At 41.9% G+C, this 21,324-nt stretch overlaps 3 protein-coding genes and 1 long non-coding RNA gene across 10 annotated transcripts in view; 2 read left to right on the plus strand and 2 right to left on the minus strand.

Annotated features, from left to right (window-relative positions):
* Positions 1 to 893: 893 nt before the first annotated feature.
* Positions 894 to 4,218, plus strand: LOC146583844 (uncharacterized). Of its 3 annotated transcripts, XR_014892826.1 has the most exons (6): positions 894 to 1,050; positions 1,897 to 2,005; positions 2,218 to 2,320; positions 2,474 to 2,565; positions 3,411 to 3,644; positions 3,720 to 4,218. It is a non-coding gene; the product is annotated as an uncharacterized LOC146583844 (long non-coding RNA). The 3 variants fall into 3 exon arrangements; XR_014892822.1 differs by having other exon boundaries at positions 1,897 to 2,320; XR_014892825.1 differs by having other exon boundaries at positions 1,897 to 2,320; positions 3,796 to 4,218.
* On the minus strand, positions 4,011 to 7,173 carry LOC146583845 (uncharacterized). Of its 2 annotated transcripts, XM_085278251.1 has the most exons (3): positions 6,951 to 7,173; positions 5,910 to 5,954; positions 4,011 to 5,817 (listed from the first exon to the last, which is right to left on the minus strand). In XM_085278251.1, exons 2-3 carry the CDS (start codon positions 5,947 to 5,949, stop codon positions 4,979 to 4,981), a joined length of 879 nt encoding a protein of 292 aa, XP_085134377.1. In that variant the 5' UTR covers positions 5,950 to 5,954; positions 6,951 to 7,173; the 3' UTR covers positions 4,011 to 4,978. The 2 variants fall into 2 exon arrangements, with proteins under 2 accessions (XP_085134377.1, XP_085134383.1); XM_085278257.1 differs by lacking the exon at positions 6,951 to 7,173 and having other exon boundaries at positions 5,910 to 5,956.
* A 2,529-nt stretch (positions 7,174 to 9,702) lies between these two features.
* On the plus strand, positions 9,703 to 19,010 carry LOC146583846 (TIMELESS-interacting protein-like). Its single transcript, XM_085278367.1, has 8 exons — positions 9,703 to 9,824; positions 12,010 to 12,157; positions 12,925 to 13,015; positions 14,260 to 14,335; positions 14,644 to 14,766; positions 14,853 to 14,916; positions 15,568 to 15,780; positions 18,555 to 19,010. Exons 1-8 carry the CDS (start codon positions 9,822 to 9,824, stop codon positions 18,797 to 18,799), a joined length of 963 nt encoding a protein of 320 aa, XP_085134493.1. The 5' UTR covers positions 9,703 to 9,821; the 3' UTR covers positions 18,800 to 19,010.
* Positions 19,011 to 19,336: 326 nt separating this feature from the next.
* Positions 19,337 to 21,324, minus strand: part of LOC146583847 (DIS3-like exonuclease 1) — a 29,377-nt gene continuing 27,389 nt past the window's right edge. For all 4 annotated transcript variants that reach the window (XM_085278336.1, XM_085278330.1, XM_085278354.1 and 1 more), the window contains one exon: positions 19,337 to 20,668. In XM_085278336.1, coding sequence (XP_085134462.1) covers positions 20,351 to 20,668 — 318 coding nt within the window. In that variant the 3' untranslated portion in view covers positions 19,337 to 20,350. The remainder of the gene's footprint in view (positions 20,669 to 21,324) is intronic.

Below are 21,324 nucleotides of genomic sequence, written 5' to 3' on the forward strand. Positions count from 1 at the left end.
GCGGGCCATCACTACAATTAGCTCTTCCCAGTTTAGTTTTGCATTGCTTTGGTATCACTGTTATCGTTTGTCACCTGTCAGCAATAAAGCTGCATTTTGAGTTCAGTCCTGTTTTCCTGTGAGTTTGTGTTTGGGTCCTATTTTCCTGCCTGCCACACACCGTTACATGACAGAGTGTACAGGAACACGGCTCGTTTATTCTGCATCTACTTCATTGCCACATTTTGTCAATATTTTCAGTTTGTTTGTTTTTTTCTTGCTTAAAAACGATGGACGTAATCTGTTACATGTGCTTTTTTATGTGATGATTACTGTTACTTGAATACTTGCATCATTGCATTGCGAGCATTGTTAAGCTAAAACCCTAAAAAAGTTCAAGCAGTGGCTGCAAAGGGACTTGTCTTTGAAAGGTAGGGTGTTACTTACTAAAGCTGAAGGGATATCCCGATGAACATATGCTGCTCTCTCCTTACACCTGGATAAGAAAATTAGTAAAGATATTGACCGTATGCTCTTTAATTTTATATGGAAAAACCGTATGCATTATATTAGAAAAACTGTTGTGATGAATAAGTACGAATCAGGTGGGCTTAACGTCTTAGACTTTTCTACTTTAAATAACACTTTCTAAATTAATTGGGCCAAACATTTTCTGATAAGTGATAACAGAGCTGTACGTTTTAATTTGTTTCCAAAACCCCGCAGTCAGGACATGCTATATTGTATTTAGATAGAAGCTAGCGAGCTAACTCCCTGCTAACTTCTAACTCCGTTAAATATCATAAATTCTGTTTTCATGGATGCCTGGATGTTAAACTCAATTGTTACACCTGGTAGAGCAGAACGCTGATCATTTTATTAAAGATGAAAGACTTTAGACAGTTTTTCGACTCTCAGTAATGCTGAGTGATCGTTTGATATATGGACCTGCAGCGGAGTTTAGACCCAGACACGGCTAGTGACGTCAGACTGAACAACCGGATAGCCAAACTGTTGTCTGTTCCACTTTTTGTTCACTTTTTCTTGCTGAGCCTGAGAGAGCACATGCCTGTAAGTAGTTGCTATCTGTTTTGTAAGCTTTCCCGCGATAGTTTTGTGTAGCAGTTTAGAGGTTTGTGTGGAAAACTTTCTTTTGTGAGGAAAAACGGCCGCGATGCTAACACGTTAGCCCGTCTATGGGATTTCCCATGTAATGTTAGCATTAAGCTAATCGCTAAATGCGTGGGCCTAATAACCAGTGAAAGGGTTTGGATAAGTTTGTGTTTATGTGTTATATACATTGTAGTGCATGGCTTAATGTTTGATGTTGTAAAGAAAATGCAATTTTATTTTTGTTTCTGTACCAGTTTTACAGTGCTTCAACAGTAAACATCTAAAACGTATCCGCTGACTCCTGGATGTTTATTGTGGACCTGTTAGCTATCTGCCAAGCTAGAAACCAGCTTCACACCCTAGTGAGGGCAGAATAGTTTAAATGCACTCACTGTATTGGTACATGGGTGTGGGGCGTGACTCATGGGTGTGTTAGGTGATAAATGTGGTTGCACTCACCTGTTCACGGCACCTGATGTTAATGAGCAGAAAGGTAGGGTGAGCATGAGGCAAAACCTTCTGTTGACTGCAGCTTGAGCGCAGCTTGAATCATTTTGATGCACTTTTTGACTGCAACTTGATGGTTTATGTATACTTATTCACTAAGTTATGCAATAGGCCAATGTTGAAATTTGGCATAGTAAATGGTGCAGTTATTTGTGCAGTCTGTGCATTTGTTTAATGGTTTGAGCCCGTGTGCCGATTTGTATAGTGGACACTTGTATGTGGAATAAAAGTAGCAAATAGTACAGAGGTGTATCTCATGTGTTTACTGTTGCGCGTCATCTGTGTCCTCATGTTTAGCCTGCCGCGGCCGTTGGTTGGAGGAGCCGCAATAGTTTGGAAAGGAAGGAAGCAGTAAGGTCAGTTTCCATTCTGGGTTTTCAGCATTAATAAAGAAACCTGCAACAAGGTGAGTAATGTTTGAGGTCCAAAAGAAATCAACAGAGAAATTTTTACAGTGCTTTTCTACTCTACCTGAACATTCAAAGCGCTCTATACAGGTTGCCTCATTCACACCTGTTCATAGAAGCCCTTTTTCTGTGCTTTCTATCTAACATTCACACACGTTCATACTCTGATGAATGCATCAGAGAGTGACTTGGGGTTAATGTCTTGCCCAAGGACAGTTAGCATGCAGTCTGGAGCAGCCAGGGATTGACCCAAAAACCATCTGATTAGTAGATGACCTGCTCCACCTCCTGAGCCACAGCCGCCCCTTTTAGAGGTAAAGAATGATTTAGAAAGTAAGTACAGTAATTTTTTGAGGTGATTTGATTAAAAAAAATCATTTTTGCTTCTAATTACATAATTAAGGTGTAATTACATCTTCCAACAAATTGATACATAAACGTATCATTTATCTACTAAAAATACATAGGAGCTGGCGTCATGTTGTGGAAGCTGCCATCTTGCCCCACCATCATACACTGGCTGAGATGGGCATCGCTGCTGCGCCTTTTCATGTTTTATGTAAGTGGATTTATACATTACTTTGAATTTAAAGATGTCAAATAGCTCTTTCACACTACATTTGACCATTTCACATTTGTACATGTATATTTTGGTGATCTCTTTCTCAGTATGTTTTTCTTCTTATGGAAATAAGCTAAGATTAAACTGGTTAATGTTAGGCTCCAGTGTCCTAAAAAAATCACACCTTTCCCCTGATAAACAAATTGATTGGATTCTCACATTGTGTGGGAATTGATTATCAATTACAACTTCAATAAGCCACTTCAAAGAAAGTTTCACCTGCGTGGGCAGCAACAGAAAGTCCAGATGTGGAAACAGGTTTCCACATTAAAATATTGATATTTTAATCATTTTGGGTGAAATTGTAGTTTTTCATTAACAGGAACACAGTGGAAAGAAACTATCATTCAGATTGTCTACATTGGAAAGAACTACTCCCTCTTCCGCCTTTTATAGTCATGTGTGAAACACGGCTGTATAAATGTGTGGCAGCCTGTGGCGCGCGCACTCACAACAATGGCTGAGCGTAACTGGAGTCATGTGCGCACGTATTTTACATCCACAAACAGCCGAGACGTGGTTTGCGATACATGTGGCAAGAAAGTGAGGTGTTGTGGCAACACCACTAACCTCGTCAAACACCTCAGAGTAAATCATATCACAGAATATGACGAGCTTATGTTGAGGCGAACTGAAGAGGAGGAGAAGGACGGGTGCTGCTAGGGTGAGACAGACGTCTCTCACGGAGTCCTTTAGTGCTGCAGGCAGGCAAGGTGTTCACATAGTGCACTGACGATCTTTATTTAAAAATGTAATATATTTACATCTGAATAAACTTTTAGGCATTACGCTGACGGACGGATGGATGGACCATGAATGCTTCCTCATCCTTCTTGTCATGCACCATGGAAGTGTCTGAGGGGCTTTTCCACTTGGAATCGGGATACTGTGTCCACACTTCAGAGGTGGAGTTTCCAGCATCTCACCTGGGCCTCATCTGCAAACAATCAGCAGGAGGGCTTCTTAAACCAGCGCTGCCTGCTACTCCTCGCCAGTTTGTTCTGCCATCTCCAGTGGTAACTAGGCTTCCCCTCTGCTCCAGTTCTGGCATGCTGCTTCCCTGTGTTCCCCCTTGTTTTCCCTGTGTTTAGGTCTCCTCTGCCAACATACTCATCCTACCCTCAAACTCCCTTACCCGTCCAGCAACTTCTTCTCCCTCTGTTGCAGAATTCCCGTTGGATTGTTCCCATCAGGAGCCAGGTGTTCAGTCTCTCGATAGCTTTTCCTCTGGTTCCTGCTCTCTGCTGACACTCCTAGCTCGAGCCACGTTCTCCATTCCCTCTCTTTAAACAAAGTCTCATAAATAGTTTAACCCTGTGCATTGAATCTGCATTTGGGTCTAAGCTTTCTATGGAGGCAAGAAATCATCACAGTGACATCTATTCAATTTTTAATTCAATTTTAATAATAATAATAATAATGATGCATTTATAGCACTTTTCGGGACCCCTCAAAGCGCTTTACAATTTTATTTATAGAGCGCCAAATGACAGCAACAGTCACTTCAAGGCGCTTTATATTGTAAGGTATACTTACAAAGAAAGCCCCAACAATCATATGACCCCCTATGAGCAAGCACTTTGGCGACAGTGGGAAGGAAAAACTCCCTTTTAACAGGAAGAAACCTCCGGCAGAACCAGGCTCAGGGAGGGGCGGCCATCTGCTGCGACCGGTTGGGGAGGGGCAAGGAAAACAGGATAAAGACATGCTGTGGAAGAGAACCAGAGGTTAATAACAAGTACCATTCAGTGCAGAGAGGTCTATTAAACATAGTGGGTGAAGAAGAAGCACCCAGTGCATCATGGGAATCCCCCAGCAGCCTAATGCTGGGCATACACTGTGCGATTTTTGGCCCATTTTGAGCCGATTTTTCAGTCGTGCGACCGTTTTGGAGGTCGTCCCGAGTTTGGCCTTGATCGTGTGTCGTGCATCGTCTACATAACGAGGGTAACGGGGTAACGAGAAGCGATTAAAACCTCACGACCAGCTCCCGATTGATGATCGGGAGCTGGTCGTAAGAAATCGTAAGAAAATCAAACCTGTTTGAAATCCTGTGGGTCGTCCTGAGGGTGTCACCACAGCGTCTCACACCGCGCACGCGCAAACGCAGAAATGAGAGCGAAGAGACGGAGTAGAACAGCGGTGCGGCGTGTGATCGGGACACAAGCGATGGAGGCACAAACTTCTCACCCCTGCGAGTCAAGCGTACAGTTTGAGCAGGAGCTGAATAACGCGACTGAAAGAAATCGCACAGTGTATGCCCAGCTTATTGCAGCATGGAGGATTCAGGGTCACCTGAGTAGGCCATCAGCCTACTAAAAGGATACTGAAGAAACCCGTCGAAATAGTGTTAGTCTTCATCACTGCTGCTGCTGGACTCATTTGAACACCTCTGAAATTTGCATGCCGGCAAGTATTCCTCTTCTTCCTCAAAGTCCTCTCGGGAACGCTTCCTCGAGCCTCCAGCTTCATGGTTGTCAAGCTCTTCGTGCGCATCTTCAAAAAGTCCATCACTGCTGCTCTCAGAGTGGTCGCACACAGTTGAGCTGGTCCCCGAATCAGAGTGTGCAAGCCTGGATTTTTTGCTATTACGACCTTCTTCGTCAACATCTTCGTCTCTGGACCTTTTCGTGGATCCACCAGGCTGCGGTGCTTCTTCTGTTACCTGCTGATTGATGTCCTCATCGGCAATATTACCAACATGAGGACAGCCCTCGCTATCAGTGTCAGAGGCAGAGAAGAAGTCAGAGTCATCATCGCTCCATCTGATTCTTTTGTTTGGTTCCACATCTTCTTCATCCAGCTCTCTAGACCTCCTCCTGGAAACACCTGGCTGAGGGTCCTCTTCTGGGATGTACTGGTGAACATCTACACGGTCTTCAAATGCCTCCTCATTTTCAATGCCACCAACAACCACAGCATTACGATCCTGGTGCTGTTCATTGTTGTCAGCATTGGCATTATTGTCCCTCACATTAATATTTTGAGCGTTGACATTGTTGTCATCGTCATCGTCATCGCTACCGTAGAAGTCATCATATTGTCCCAGTGCTGAAGCTATTAGCTCATGCAGAAACCAACGAATATCACGGAGAGCGAGATACAGATTGTTCACGAAGCCTCCATTAACTAGTTCATTAGCAGGTTGCTGATCTCCATTTGCAAACCTTTGTGGGTTAACCTGTTGGCCTGCAAGATCATTAAATCTTTTAATTAACATCCACAACTATCTGCTGAAAATCAGTTTTTCATCAATTTCTAGACTGAGCACATGTGCTTACCGTTTTGGTTATTTTGTGGTCCGTCTCCACTTGCACTCATTTTGACTACAAGGAACACAAAACAACAATGATCAGTAAACCTCAACTAAGAATCTTCAGAGAATTTGCTTTTTTTGTGATGACTTTAGGCTGCGTCCGAACGTACACGCCTATGTTTGAAAACGCACGTTTTCCTTTTTTGTTTAAAAGAAATCCAGTCCACATGTGCAGTTTTGAAAAAACATCTCCTTCCACATCTAAACGCTAAAAACAAAGTGAAACGCTGTCAAGAACACGCCAAATCTTACAGCATACATAAATGTCATTTTTTTAAATGACATTTATTCCAAACCGACGTCAGGATTTGGGTTGGGAGAGCGTCTGTGTTGAATGTAGAAGCCACGTCTGATGCCTCTGTGTTTCTAAATGGAGGCACAGTAACTGTGTGTATATGTAAGTGTGTCAAAACTGCAGATACTAAGATGAACAGACACAGTATGTTGTCTACAGCTGCCATTGTAGAAACTGATCTCATGTAAACACTAACGTGGCCACAGCGTCAACAGCGGCGCACACTTTTGACATTACCTGAGTAAATGTCCGTTTTCCTCGTCCACACCTAAACACAAAAACGTCGTTTTTAAAAATCTCACCTTTCAGTGACTCAATCTGCTGTTTAGGTGTGGAAGAAAGGCCCAAATGCAGAGACAAAGCTGCGCTTTCAGAAATGTGGACGCAGCCTCAGGTTCTCAGAAATTCTAATAGTTTGTTTGAGAACAAGACTTAAGTCTTCTCTATTTTCCTAAATGAACAAAATAGTCTCAGAAATAATCGTGTTAAAAAGAGCTTCTGTCACTCTGAGATATGATTAAGAACATTTTCTCATTTATGTACATTTGTTTTCCTGAATAATAGATCCACATCATCCTCTCTATGATGGAAAATATAGTCTAGTCTTGCACAATGTAAAGTACATAAATACTGTCCTGGCAGGCAGGAAAATCAGGCATTTATATATTTAAGTAAATGCTCTTAAGTTTATAAAGTGAAATTTGAGCTTACTTGAGTTCTTGGTAAATTACAGAGCAGTTAATCCTCAGGGAAACGTCGAAATGTCACTAAATAGTGGTCTGCTTTCATACGGTTGCAGTGTCTCTTCAGTTTTGTGTTCATATGCTGATGTTTTCATTCAAAACATGCTTAAATGCTGTGATGTCACTTTAGCAGCAAAGACTGTGGAATGTGCAGAGATTCTTTTTACATTTGCTCAGAGTTTGATATCTTTTAAATGGAAACAAAACAGACAGAAGTGAATCTAAAAGACTAAAGCAGTCAAAGTGTTATTATTTTCATTTATTCTGATAGTTCCTGTAAAGTTCTACTCTAAGAGATTCATCTCGGCCTTCATGCAGGATTAAAGCTCAATAATGAGGACACACACACAAAATATAAAACATTTCTTTATGGTTGTTAGGCAAAGTTATCAAGCATATATCCACTAATATGCTCTCATTCTTGCTCTGCTCCCTAATTTTTCCCTGGAGGCATCGCTATGGCAACAAAACAACAAGCTGTTTCCAGAGCTTAATATTGAACAGGTCTTTGTTATAAACTTTATTTGTACAAATGTGTGATGTTGATGTGCACAACGTGGGATTTAGACCTCGGAGGGTTAATCAACAAATCACGAAAAATTAGCTTTAAATTTGTGTTCATGACGGTGCAGATTTCTGACATTTTGTGTACTTTAAGCATTTAACAATTTGATTGTTTTCTAATAAAAACGGTGTGAAACTCAAGTTAGACCTGTGTTTGTAAATGAACCGCCCCATGTTGTGTAGCTTTCTGGATTTTATACTTGTTGGGCTACATATTTATTTACTATACAGTAGATAGAATCTAAACTCACATGTTTTGTGTAAGTAAATAGTTTAATCATGTGGGCTACAGACAGTAATCAAGCTATGGACTATATTGATATGAGAAACGTGCACACTTACTGCATTTGAATCATTTTAACCATATGTAACCAGCTGCATGTCATGGTCCCGGGACTTCTACCTGGTTTTTTGTGTGTCTTGTATTGTTGTTGTTTGATGTCAGTTTTAGGGTCCCTCGGTTGTTCTGTTAAGATGTTGCTTATTTGATTTCCCCTCGTGACTTCACCCCCTGTGTGTCCCCTCTGTGTATCTGCCAGTCCCCATGCCTCGTTTCTCCTCCTCGTGTTTTATTCCATGTTTTCCCAGCCCGCTATGTCTGTGACCTCCATATTACTTTGTGCAGCTACGTATCATAAAGGTGCCTGTTATCCTGCTGCGACGTGTCTGTGGACTTGCTTTCCACGGATTTTTCCTCTTTTGATTTGGCCTCACCTGTGGTTCTCAGCATCCTTTCATAGCAGGTGTCCTGCCCTTGGTCCAAGGTGCGCCCCTGCAGTGTTGAAACTGTTTTCTCACGATGTTTGCAACCCTACAACCCGTGCTACTCTGTAGTAGAATCAGTGACATTTGACCGTCCTGTTGCTCCTGTTGAATTTTATATAGCATATTTAAAATATAAAACTTAAAATTGTCCGTAGCCTGCGGACAAATGTACATCTTTTATTAGATGAACACGTGGTTTGGTTATTTGCCTTGTGGTGAAAACGCACTGAGAGAGGACTTTTTATTAGTGATCTTAACAGTATTTTTTTTTTCATATTAATGTAATTTGTTCATCTAATTGAATATAATCTATTTGTGTATGATTGTCAGTCCAAAGAGGGACAGAGGAAAGAGGGGAACGTGAGGAGAAAGTACAAGGTCAGGAAGAACCAGGTAAGCAAACAGACAGGGAGCAGTGACAGGCACAACGGAAACCGTTTAACTGCTTGAGAGAGTTGACTACCAAAAAGTGATAGACAGATGTGCCAGTCAAGGTGAGGCGACATAGGTGAAAATAAAATGTAAAAAAATCTACAGAGCCATAGTAGTATCTGCAGTAAAGATCTTTTCATCCATTGTACCATAGGCAAAGTTGCAAAACAGTGATGTCATGTATCATGACGAGGACCCAGGCACAGAGAGACTTGATGAAGTTAAGAATCTTGTGATTTAATAAAGAAATTTGCAGACTTGCACAGACATGGGGCGAGGACGACAGACGATGAGGACAGCGAGGTACAGGGGTTTAAATGCACCGAGGAGACAGACAGAGGACGACTGGAGACATGTAGGGATGCAGGGACTGATGAGACGGGGAAGACGTCTCATCGTGATGAGTAAAGTTGATCTTGCCTGGTTGGGCAGCTCTCTGGGTGCTCAGCACCCCCAAAGCTCTGATCCTAGAATCGCCCCTGGGTGAAAGCTATCAGGCCATATTTCATTTTTCAGGCGAAATTGTTTGACAGAATTTGACTTGTCCATTTGGTGGCGCTAATGCACCATGTTGCTGTTTGCTGAGCGCTAATAACAACCACGAGGAAGGAGGCGTTCATTCGTTCCTGTGGAGGGAAAAAAGGCGCATCTCAGCGGCTGAAGCTGAAAGTTGTCGTGTTTCTCTGTCGACTGCTCATAACAGGTATGACAATAACGTTTCCTTTCATTTTAAACAGAGCTGCTGTGTCATGTTCTTGTCACACTTTAGAGCTCCTTCATCTGACAGCAGTTAGCTTACATTATTCATAGCTTACCCAAAGTCTCTCAGTTTGGTTCTGTCTAAACTGTAGCTGCTAACATCATGGTGTCCTGCTGCTGCGGCTCTGACCGTGAAATCCTGCAGAGCCGAGCGGTTTGGGTCCGATCAGCAGCCGGTTTAGTTTGCCACCTTCCTGTGGCTGCGCCTGCGAGCTACTGACGTGTCCGCTTCACGGACGACCCCATTAAGGGCCCAGACGAAGTGATACCTGCCCGATATCCGTGCTCTCTGTTTATTAATAAAAGCCAAACTTCATTAATGGTAAGTGACAGAGATCTGATGAGTTCTTGCTGGTTTGTATCCACAGGAGGATACAAGCAGCTGCTTCTGTTTGCAGTCACCGTGCACCAGTGTTGTGTTTAATTGTCAGTGTTTATTTTTAAACACGTTTTTTAAATCAAATGTTTATGTATACATCAAGATTAATGTTCCAAACAAATGACACTGTACAGCAAATACATACATAGACATGTGCAGCAAAAGGAATCCGAGAAGATGTTTAACTTCTAAATGTTTGAATTGTTTGTTTTATATCCAAAGTCTGTCAGTTTGTCATTCCCTGTTATTGCTGCTGACTAATCACTCAAAGTGACACAACATGACCGTGGGTCTGATTTTTCTGGTAAACTTGTTTAGCAGCCCACTGGAGACGGATACCCTGTTCTTTGAACTTTAATACTGGACAGAAAATCGTCTCCTTCCAGAAACAAAGGGTAGCATTAGAACTTGTGTGAACAGCAAAACAATGTAGAAGATTTCCTTTTGTGTCTGTGTTGTGTCTAGGGCTGCCACGATTTGTCGACTAGTCACGATTACCGTCGACGACTGATTTAATAGTCGACGCGTCGTTTGAAGCTTTGTAAGATCACAAAAGACGCAGGAATAAGTAGCAGGATTTAAGAGTGTAATAACGGACTGAAACAGAAGATTGCAGCACTGCATGTACAAGGATGCCAGCTGCCGTTAAACCCCGAAGAAGAAGAAGAAGAAGCAGCTGTGTCCCAGAATTCATAGCGCGGCCCAGCTCAGTTTCCAACAATGGCGGCAGCTAGTTAGTTTTAATATTACTCTTATTATTCTTTCTGGGTCACAAAATAAACGTTTAACATATTTTCAGGCGAGAATGTAGCTGTGTAAACCTCAAATATCTGCTCAGTTTATCAGGACACCACATATTTTCAAAAGCGCTCCGACGTTTTCGGAGACGTCTGTTACCCACTAGCTCGATAGCTAGCCGGGGGCTAGGTCACTAGCACGGTGAGAACACCGGACTCCCGGCAAATTGTTTTCAAACCCACCGCCGTCTTTCGCTACTCAGGTTAAATATATATGAGTCACTTAGATAAATTAAAAATGTTGTTGCTTGGCTTTTTTTTTTTTTTTTTTTTTTTTTTTTTTTTTTTTTTTTTAGTATTTTATTTGTTCCTGAGTAAATCGGTTTGTCTGAGATTAAAGTTATAGTTTTTACACAGCTGAATAAACGTCAAGCAGACAGCTGATTATCAGAAGTGTGAGATGCTCCAGAATTTACTCCGGTGTCCTGTTATATTTTAGATAGCAAGGAGTTTATTAAACTTCACCGAAACAATCTGCAAATTTCATTAAAATTGAATAAACTATCATCTTGTCTTTATTTTTAGTTAGCACCTTAAAAGCTTAAAGCTGTAAGCTAATGATAGTTATATAAGAGCAGATGCTGCTGGTGCAATAAGCTGTACTTTTACGTCCAGTGGATGATGATCTGATTAGTCGACTAATCGCATAAATAATCGGTGACTAGTCGACTATCAAAATAATCGTTTGTGGCAGCCCTAGTTGTGTCACATCATTTTGGCTCGAGTTTACTTTATTGCTATGTTTGTTTTTTGCTATTTTATTACTACATTTGTATTGTGCAGCACTTCGGTCTGCCAGGTGTGTTTTTAAAGTGCTATATAAATGATGATGACGATGATGCTTACGGAACAGCTGAAAGACTTTAAAACAAACCTGTTACTTTAATGATATTTCTGTGGTACTACAGAGTCCAAAAGAAGTATCGCAGTAATAATTCATCCAAATTGTAACTTTTAAATGTCATTATCAGCCCAAAGGTTCACAACCAGTTCATCCCTGATAGAATGTAAATATATACAAATCTATAAATTGTATTATGTATATAACTGTGAAACAAACATAATGGACCATTAATGTATCATAATAGTACATTTCTGAATTTGGGGTATAATTCCAGGTGGGATGAGTGTCTGTACAGCTCCTCCTGTTGATGTAAAAAAAGAAAAAAGTAAATGCCAGTTTTTTAGGTTTTCATGTTGATGTTGTAACACAGTAAAGAATTACTCTTACAGAAATAAATGTCATTTTTTCAACTTGCAGTTAAATTCATGTAACTTAATGCTGATGCTGTTGACGACTGGGGCTCACACGTCTTTTACTTTGTCTCCAGGACCGACTCACCATGGTTGAGCCACAGGAAAATAGCCCGCAGGACATTCCTGACTATGACGGCATAGAGGATGAAGCTTTCCCCCCACTCCCACCACCACACTCCCCAGGCCGGGGAGGCCAGGAGGAAGGAGACCCTTTTGCAGATGGTAGATGCTGCTGTGCTCTTACAGGATTACTATGAGGTCTTTAAGATGTGATGATTCAGAACTTTGTATTTTAAATTCATGGTTTAATGAAGAATCATAGAAAAATAAGATTCAGGAAAAAAGGCTAATGTGGGAGAAATACAACCTCTCATAGTCCTTCCACAAAGCTTTTTGGAACAGCTTGATAATAATGAATTTGTTAGTTCAGCCTAGAATTAACAAATGCATGAACTGGTTTTTCAGCATCTCTCTGAGACTGGATGTTTCTAAGCCGGGGCGATCGTGGCTCAAGAGTTGGGAGTTCGCCTTGTAATCAGAAGGTTGCTGGTTCGAGCCCCGGCTTGGACAGTCTCGGTCGTTGTGTCCTTGGGCAAGACACCTCACCCGTTGCCTACTGGTGGTGGTCAGAGGGCCCGGTGGCGCCAGTGTCCGGCAGCCTCGCCTCTGTCAGTGCGCCCCAGGGTGGCTGTGGCTACAATGTAGCTGCCATCACCAGTGTGTGGATGTGTGCGTGAATGGGTGGATGACTGGATATGTAAAGCGCTATATAAATACAGGCCATTTACCATTTTACCATTTAACAATAACAACACATGTTTTTGTTTGTGTGAGCAAATGAAACCTATCAGATACTGTTCAAACCAGCACATTTCTTCTGTAACCTCCAGTCTATAATTTGTCTGGATTTAAAGATAAGCTTGAAGTTTGCCACGCTGCCAACAGAATGAGTTAGAAACACATCCTGTTGTCATGTGTTTTCAATGCAGGAGATGAAGGTGAGGTATCACAGCTGGCTGATGTCCCTACTGCTAAAAGGAGAGGCGTGAAGAGACCCCAACCCAAGCTGGACTCCCACAGGTAGCAAAGACATTTATATCACGACAGAGGGTTGAAATGCATTAAAATGCGCATTTAAATAGGAATTTGATGTCATCTTGTGTGAGCTGGGACACAAGGAGGCCAAAATCATTGATTGACGTGTGCAGACTGTCAGTGTTGCAGCCAGGTTGAACACGAGTCTGTGACTGCACTGGTTTTTATCACCGTTTCACTAATAATCGTGCACAGAGGCTCAGAGACACACTGACACACAGAGTTGTTGCAAATGTTTGAAAACGTAAGTTTGTGGAAAGAACTTTGCACAAAAAAAGTGATGTGATATTATCTGAGTGGCGACACCTGTCGTTTCGCAGAGTACTGCAGCGTCTTCTTACGCTTTAGCGGCGGGTACAAATGACTGCATCTGTGTGATGATGGTGCAGCTTCACTCTGCCAGTCATTTAAAGAAGAAAGACTCTAATACCATTGTTGTTTTCATCATTTGGATGGGCAAAATTCCCAGACTGAAAATTGTCAGAGCGTTGGAGACATCCCTGGATGTGTGTGAGAAAGATGTTTCCAGTCTCTGTACACCTATAGTGTGAACCTGGTTAGTATTGCCAACCATAAGTCAGGCTCGTTCCCAGTAGTCTCCCAGTGGGTGTCCCAGTGGCACTCCTCTGTTACTGTTCTGTTCACAATGTTCCTGGACAGAACTAAGTTATACTAAATCAAAGGATGTTAAATAAGCTTTTAAGTAAGAACGTTGATTATACTTAGGATAAAACTTGCAAGCTGTATTAAAGAAAAACATAGATTTTCATTTGATAAAATATTCAAATTAATTGCAACTTTGCTATATATATATATATATATATATATATAGATAGAGAGATAGATAGATATATATATAGATATATAGATATATATGAGCAATTTTTTTATATTTTTTTTTTTAGATGGAGAAATTTGACTATTTCTCATTATACTGCCTTATGTACAAACAGGTGGGAAAAGAAAGGTTGTGGGCACCCTGAAAACCAAACACCCTACCCCCCCCCAACAAGCTACTGCCTTCTGAACATGGTACATCTGAAGGCACTGACATTTCCATTCAGAGGGTCTGTCTGTGTTGGCCCTGTGACAGGCTGGCGACCTGGCTGCTGGGATAGGCTTCAGCCATCCACGATCCTGAATTGGATAAGCCAAATACGCCTGGATGTGCTGCTAACCCTGCTTGTAATCCATTAATGGTTTAACTTAGTCTTAATATTTTTTCCCAGGCTGATATCAGATCGAGGGCTTCCAGCTCTGGGCACTCTCTTTGACAATATCCAGTTCAAAGGCAAAGGACACGAGGTAGGATATGATAACATCTGTCCCACCAATTACCAGATGTGAATGAACATTGGTTTTTGAGCTAAATCTGTTTGGCCTGTCAGCTTTTAATTAGATGTCCTAAATTTGGTTTGAGACTAAAAGGTCAAAAGTTGCCCTTTCTGTCGTGGTCAAAAATGAGTGAGGGGAACCAGAGGTTGGTTTACCAAATTAAGATGTCTTTTGTTCCAATGACTGGAAGTCATTTTTTAGTGGGAAGAAGAAGCGTCCTATCACACACAGCCCTCTTTCATATCACTACTCGCTGTTTTTGATGTTTGCCCCATTAGGCTGCAGACCTGCGGCTGCTGATGCAGAAGATGGAGAACTGGGCCCACAGGTTGTACCCCAAATTGCAATTTGAAGATTTTATTGACAAAGTGGAAAGGCTCGGCAGCAAAAAGGAAGTGCAGGTGAGAGGAAGCAGTAGAATATTTCCTGCAAGCGTGTGGGATTCCTAATGTTCAGAATTTGTAATTTTTTACTCATTCTTCTATAGACATGTCTTAAACGAATACGACTGGACATGCCCCTGACACATGGAGATTTTACAAGTACAGATGGTAAGAAGAAAAATCATTACTGATGGGGATACGGTGGACTAGGGCTGTGACCAAAGTCTCATCTCCCGATATAAGAATTCTATCGTCCGATAACGATATAAATCACAGAAATGTAACATTTTCTGTCAATTCTGTGAATCTCGACTTGCGTGAAGTGTTTCCAGCTGTGCGTCATGTAGCTGGAGTCGAGTGTTTTAACCGATGCATGAAACGATACATTTTTAGACATAAGTTGTAACGGCCGCCGTTTTCTTTGTGAGTATTTATTACATGGCGTGCTGCGGGGGAAAGCCTGCTCTAACGTTTGAGTCTAAGGTTTATTTTTTAGCACCTGGCAGCTCTGTTTTACTTCTCATCCGTAAATAGTATCCGACAACGCATAAAAACAGGCGCTTGTCCGTCCGTAGTGTGGTTATATATAAGAGAAAGAACTTTACTACAGTGACATCAGAACCATGAAGAAATATTGCCGTAAACAGTTTATTTTGCGACACCACGAAACAAACGATAGCGTAAAATGAAATAGACGTTTTTGTATATATCGTTGTATCGAACAGCCCTACGGTGGATTCACACCTGCAGGTGCACATAGGAAATACTTGCCATATTCCACAGGACTTAATTATCAGCACTGCTTGAAATTGTGTTCAGGTGCTGGTGACGAAGAGGTACAACGTGAACTGGAAACATTTGGGGATCCTGATCTGTTCAGCAGAGAGAGTTTTATTAATGCTCCCCAAGGGCAGATTGCCGAAGCCCTCGCTCCCCCACCTACTCCCTCTCTGACCGAAGAGCAGCAGAAACGTATTGAGCTGAACAGACAGCGGGCCCTGGAAAAGAGGCGCGCACGCCAGCAGCAAATTGGTAAGAATGGCAAAAATGTATCATACAGCTGGGACACAATATAACAGAAATAATTAATGATTCTGCTACAAAACATCCAGCGAAGGTTCATAAGGATCATCTAGCTTCATTGGTGTATTAACTTTATATGAAAATACAAAAAGCAAAACATTGAATGTACAGTATATTGCCAAAAGTGTTTGCTCATCTGCCCCCACACTCATATGAACTCGAGTGACATCCCATTCACGACGTCCGCCTGTGCAGCTATATCAGCTTCAACTCTTCTGGGAGTGTTTATGGGAGTTTATGACCATTTGTAAGGTCAGACACTGATGTTGAAGGCCTGGCTCCAAGTCTCTGCTCTCAGTCATCCCAGTGGTGTTCTGGTCAGGACTCCCATGCCAGAGTTCATGTCTTTGTGGACCTTGCTTTGTGCACTGGTGCCCAGTCATGCTGGAACAGGAAGAAGCCATCCCCAAACTGTTCCCTTAAAGTCGGGAGCCAAAATGTCTTTGCATGCTGAAGCATTAAGAGTTCCTTTCACTGGAACGAAGAGACTGAGCCCAACTTCTGAAAAACAACCCCGCACCGAAATCCCCCTGCCACCAAACCTGGAGCTCTGTTGTCCTGGCAACTGCTAAGTTGACTTGTCTATCGGCTTTCCAGATTGAGAACTGTGATCCGTCGCTCCATAGACTGCATCTCTCCTGTTCTAGAGTCCAGTGGCGGCGTGCTTTACACCGCTGTGTCCCATTGCTTTGCGTTGCACTCTGTGATGTAAGGCTTGGACTACAGCTGCTCGGCCATGGAAATGGATTCCACGAAGCTCTCTGTGCACTGTTCTTTAGCTAATCTGGAGACCACGTGAAGTTTGGAGCGATGGACTCCACAGAAAATTAGCAACCTCTGTGCGCCTCAGTATCCACTGACCCCCACTCTGGGATTTTACGTGATCCACCACTTGATGGCTGAGTTGCTGTCGTTCCCAAACACTTCCACTTAGTAGCAGCAGTCTGCATGCCTAGGTGCTTGATTCTATACAGCTGTGGAAGTTACTGGATCACCTGAATTCAATGATTTGGATGATGGGTGGTGAGTGAATACTCCTTACAATATAGTGAAGTGGATCTAGTGTATATATCCACCAGAAACCCTGAAGGTCGAGTGACGAGTTCCCGTATTGCACAGTTCGTCCAAACCACCAGAGATTCCTCACATTAGTGTGGAGTTTGGTAATAAGAGGCAAAGCATGTAGAAAACATTGATTTCTTTACTGCCTGTCTGATGTCAGCGTAGTATTTTTGTTTTTGCCTTACACTTGTGATCCAAACTGTTTTTACTTCCTCTTTAGTTAAAGCGGAGCCAGCTGTCTGCGATCTATTGTCTACAAATCTTTAACAGTGACATTAAATCGTTCTTCAGGGTCCTCATTTACCGCAGAAATGATGTAATGTGATTTAAATGAGACCCATAGAAAAGAAAATGACCTGTTGATCGGTCTCTATTATGAGCCTTCACCCATAAAAATGTGTTTACAGTTTATAACACTAGATGGTGATATGAGACCGTTTCCATTGTATTACCCGAGCATGATTTACTCATCGACTTTAAACTTTCACATTTTAGTCGTTAGTCCTCCTTAAGAGGAGCCAATCCACCCCCCCCCCCCCCCTTTTTTTTTCTGTCCAGTATAGAAACTAAACAGCTGACATCGTTCGGGTAGTGTAGCTTCCAGAAATCTGAAGTTAACGTGAACTCTGGAGGGCAGTCAAAAGCTTAATTTTTTATAATGCAACATACTATTATTTACATACATATTATTTTAATAAGCAGTTTCAGGGTTCGTGCTGTTTTAATGAGTGTTCGATGGAAAACGACACTGAAGGAATTTGTACTCTTGAGTCACATGACAGTAAATAATTTCGAGTATGTGTACATAACACAGGCTAATGTTTAAAACTATGATTATTATTTTGCTAGCTATCAAACTTGCTGGAGAAATGATTGAAATGCACTGAGTGTGATAGAGTACGGCAGTGCTAGCACAGCAGTTAGTTATGGCATGGTGATTTATGCAGTGTGCTTTAAACTTGGCTAACATTACTTAGCAGTAGCAGTAATATTAGTGACTTCACTCAAGTGAAAGCTTTAATCGTTAGTCCGACACTTAACTAGTGTTTCATTTTTGGTGGTGTGGGTGCTTAACTAGTTAAAGTACCAAACATCTGTCTCCTGTTGTTGTGTCACGTAGGAAAGAAGCATCAATATCTGATGAGCAGACTTGTTCATTTGTGCAGATTTCTTCTTTTGTGTGGTTGTTTTTTCCAAGTGGAGATGAGCATCTCTAACAAGTTGATTTGTTCACATTTGCACATCTGCATTTTTGAGAGAAATGAGTTTTTTGAGTTTGTGCACTATATGCATATAAGACAACCATTTCCTTTTTCAGTATTTTTGTGTGGTGCATTTTTCTCTGTTTTAACAAAAGAGGAACAAAGAACATTTAAGTCAACCTAAGACGATTTGTTTTAATTTTTACATGGTCTTACTGAGGTGATGCAAAGTGGAACATGCAAACTGTTTTTTTTGGTAATGTGCTGGAAAAGCTTGATAATGGACCTTGAAAGTGCTTAAAGTGCTTAAATTTGACCCTGAACAATGAGTTTGAACCCTGCAGTTTACAGTTTCATTTTTCATTATCTCAGCTTTGCCTGTCTTTTATAAATCGTAGTAGACTGAGTGTGTCTGTGTTGACTGAAACCATCACTGTTTCTAATTCTCAACCCTTTCAGGCCCTTCAGCCTCTCAGACTGCTGACATGTTAGGAGACAAACCTCCAGCTGCATCCTCACCAAATGTCATCAAAGGTTCTACTGATGGAGATGAAACTGTAGAAGATCCTGACCTCGAGCCTTCCAACAACACCTCCACGCAACAAACCAGCCCGCTTCCCCCCAAAGACTCTGAGCCCGCTGAGGCTGAGACCGGCCTCAGCCCTGAGCAACAGCTCAGCAACGACTGTGTAGAGGGGGATTAAAGTTCACGTGCAGCAGTTTCTGCTGAAAAGCTTTGGCAGTGAGCAGATTTAAAGGTTTCCCAATGTTCGTGCCTGCTCATTCGAGTAATGTTGTGCATTTCTGGTGGTTTATATCTTGAGCACATGTTCCTACTGTGACGTCAGCTTTGGGTTAGCAAAGACATTTATAATCAATGGAAATAAATGTTTTTCTTATTTTTAAAAGTCCAAATCCTAAACGTATTTACCATGTGTTGGTATCTGTTACAGAAAAATATTTGAACTGATCCACAGTTCCTGCTCTGATGCATCTTCTTTCTCCAGTTTCACTATTGGCAGAATTTTGGTTGCAAACATGTTTCTATAAAAGGTGTGTGTGTGTGTGTGTGTGTGTGTGTGTGTGTGTGTGTGTGTGTGTGTGTGTGTGTGTGTGTGTGTGTGTGTGTTGTCAACTGACCATCACCCTCTTCCAAGCATTAAGTGCTCGTTCAATTATGAACAGTTCTTTCTTAAGCTACTGCAGGGACATGAAACGCAACACGATGAAGTGGCTCCATCTGCGCTAATGAAAACACCATTTTTAATTACAGGCCACTGCACACATATTGAAATAGTTATGTACAGTTCATATTTCTGTTGGTAGTTCTAGAAAACAATCTTAAAATCCACAAACCAAAAAACGGTTCTGATTATTTACCAGTTCAAACAATAAAAATGTCCTTGGTGTTGGTGTCTTCTATACAGGCTCTTGATATACAAACTATAAGATAAATACATCCTAGTTTTATACATCACTTCCAACACAACCAACCTCAGGTGTGTTCATTACTCTACGGGTTTATTTTAAAGTCTGCTAATGAGTGACATGAAGTTTTATCAGTCCGGTGACCTGTCCAGGGCGTATCCTGCCTCTCACCCTATGACAGCTGGGACAGATTCCAGGACGTGCAGAAGAAAATGGACGAGTGGACGTTTTATCATCTCCAGAACAATACTCGTGCTGGGTTTTGTATGAAGTGGTCACAGGTAGTACAATATGTGTGAACTCACCAAAAATGGTTCTATAACACAAGACATTTAATTTACACAAGACATTGATCCCACCAGTGAGATATTGAGATCACTGGTGCTGAGAGAAAAGCCTTTTGTTACCAGACTTCTTTAACCTGCTGCAGTTGACTAGTTTCCTGCAGGATTGAACCACATTTGCAGTGAGTACTAGGTCTTGTCAAAGTAACTGCTGACACTTCACTGGCATTAACACGTTCCCTATCCTCCTTACAACTAAGTTTAACTTGATGTGATTTTAAAAACTAACTTTTACAAAACGTATCCACTGATTCGGTTTGACTCTGGTTTCTAAAAAGATGGCGGGACATGTTTTTACTTAATATTGTGTTTGCTTTCCTGTGACTTCACACACTCGTGTGGTTTGTCCACACACAATCTGGAGCTACAAGAATGACCTGGATGACTCAGCACGAGTGATCTTCAATGATCACCGTTCTGTTAGCGCACAGCGTGCAGTTCTCACAAGTGTCTGCTTGGAGGTAAAGCTGGGCTACAGCGTTTCTATGCTGTTGTTGCCGGGAGGCGTGAAGCCCTTTCCAGATCCATCAGAGCCAACTCTCTGATTTCTTCCAGAATAGAGTACAGACTGGGAGTTTTGCTCTGACGAAACTCTCTTTCCTCTTTGGAGAGTTTGGGGCGCCGGGCTGTCTTCTCCTGAGCCAGCGCCTCTTCATTCTGACGCACCACCTCTTTGACCAGCTGACTGCGGCCCTGAGGGCTGGGCTGCTGGGACTTGGCACTGTGGTGAGGCTTGTTGCTGATGACCTCGAGGTTTAGACGGTCAGCGTGGCAAGTTGAAGAGTGGACAGAAATACGAACCTGAAGAGAGCAGAGAACGTAAGTCACAGTATTCCTCAGTTCGATCACTACACAGTAATGGCACCTACTGAAAATAGTCTAATGGAATGCTATGCAAAGACAGGCCCACTTAAGGTTTGTGACGTAATATATAACAGCAGTCCTCTCAGCACTGTGCGCAGCGTCACAGCTAAGTAGACAGTGGTGTAGAGTGGAGAAGTTTCCGACTGTGCCACAATTTTGTTCATAAATAGGATAAATTGGATACGTATGTTACACACACGTATCCAATGTAACAAACGTTCATCCATCCGTACACGAACTTTCTTTACTGTGCTTTCTAACATTCACACGACGTGGAGACTGGAGCAGAGGAGGAGAAAAACATTCATTAACACTGTGACCTCGGTCAAGTGTCACAGTGAGGTTGTTGTTTTGTTGATTTGTTTGTTGAATATCATCATCATCTCTTTGTTTGATATGATCATAGCTTGACAGCAGTCAATGCTGTGGTGGACAACTTGTGTTTGGGCTAATGTTTCTTTCTATCTTGTTTTGGCCACATGTGTCATCCATCATCATCCATCAGTAAGCTATGTTGTTAGCATTGCCTTTGCCCTTTGACATTTATGACCCCAGGATAAGTCCATGAAAGAAAGAAAAGATGTTGATAACAG

This window comes from Mchenga conophoros, linkage group LG1 (genome assembly GCF_057382185.1).
Source record: "Mchenga conophoros isolate Kocher_MC1m ecotype Shallow Benthic linkage group LG1, M_conophoros_male_GT1.1, whole genome shotgun sequence".
Classification (NCBI taxonomy): domain Eukaryota; kingdom Metazoa; phylum Chordata; class Actinopteri; order Cichliformes; family Cichlidae; genus Mchenga; species Mchenga conophoros.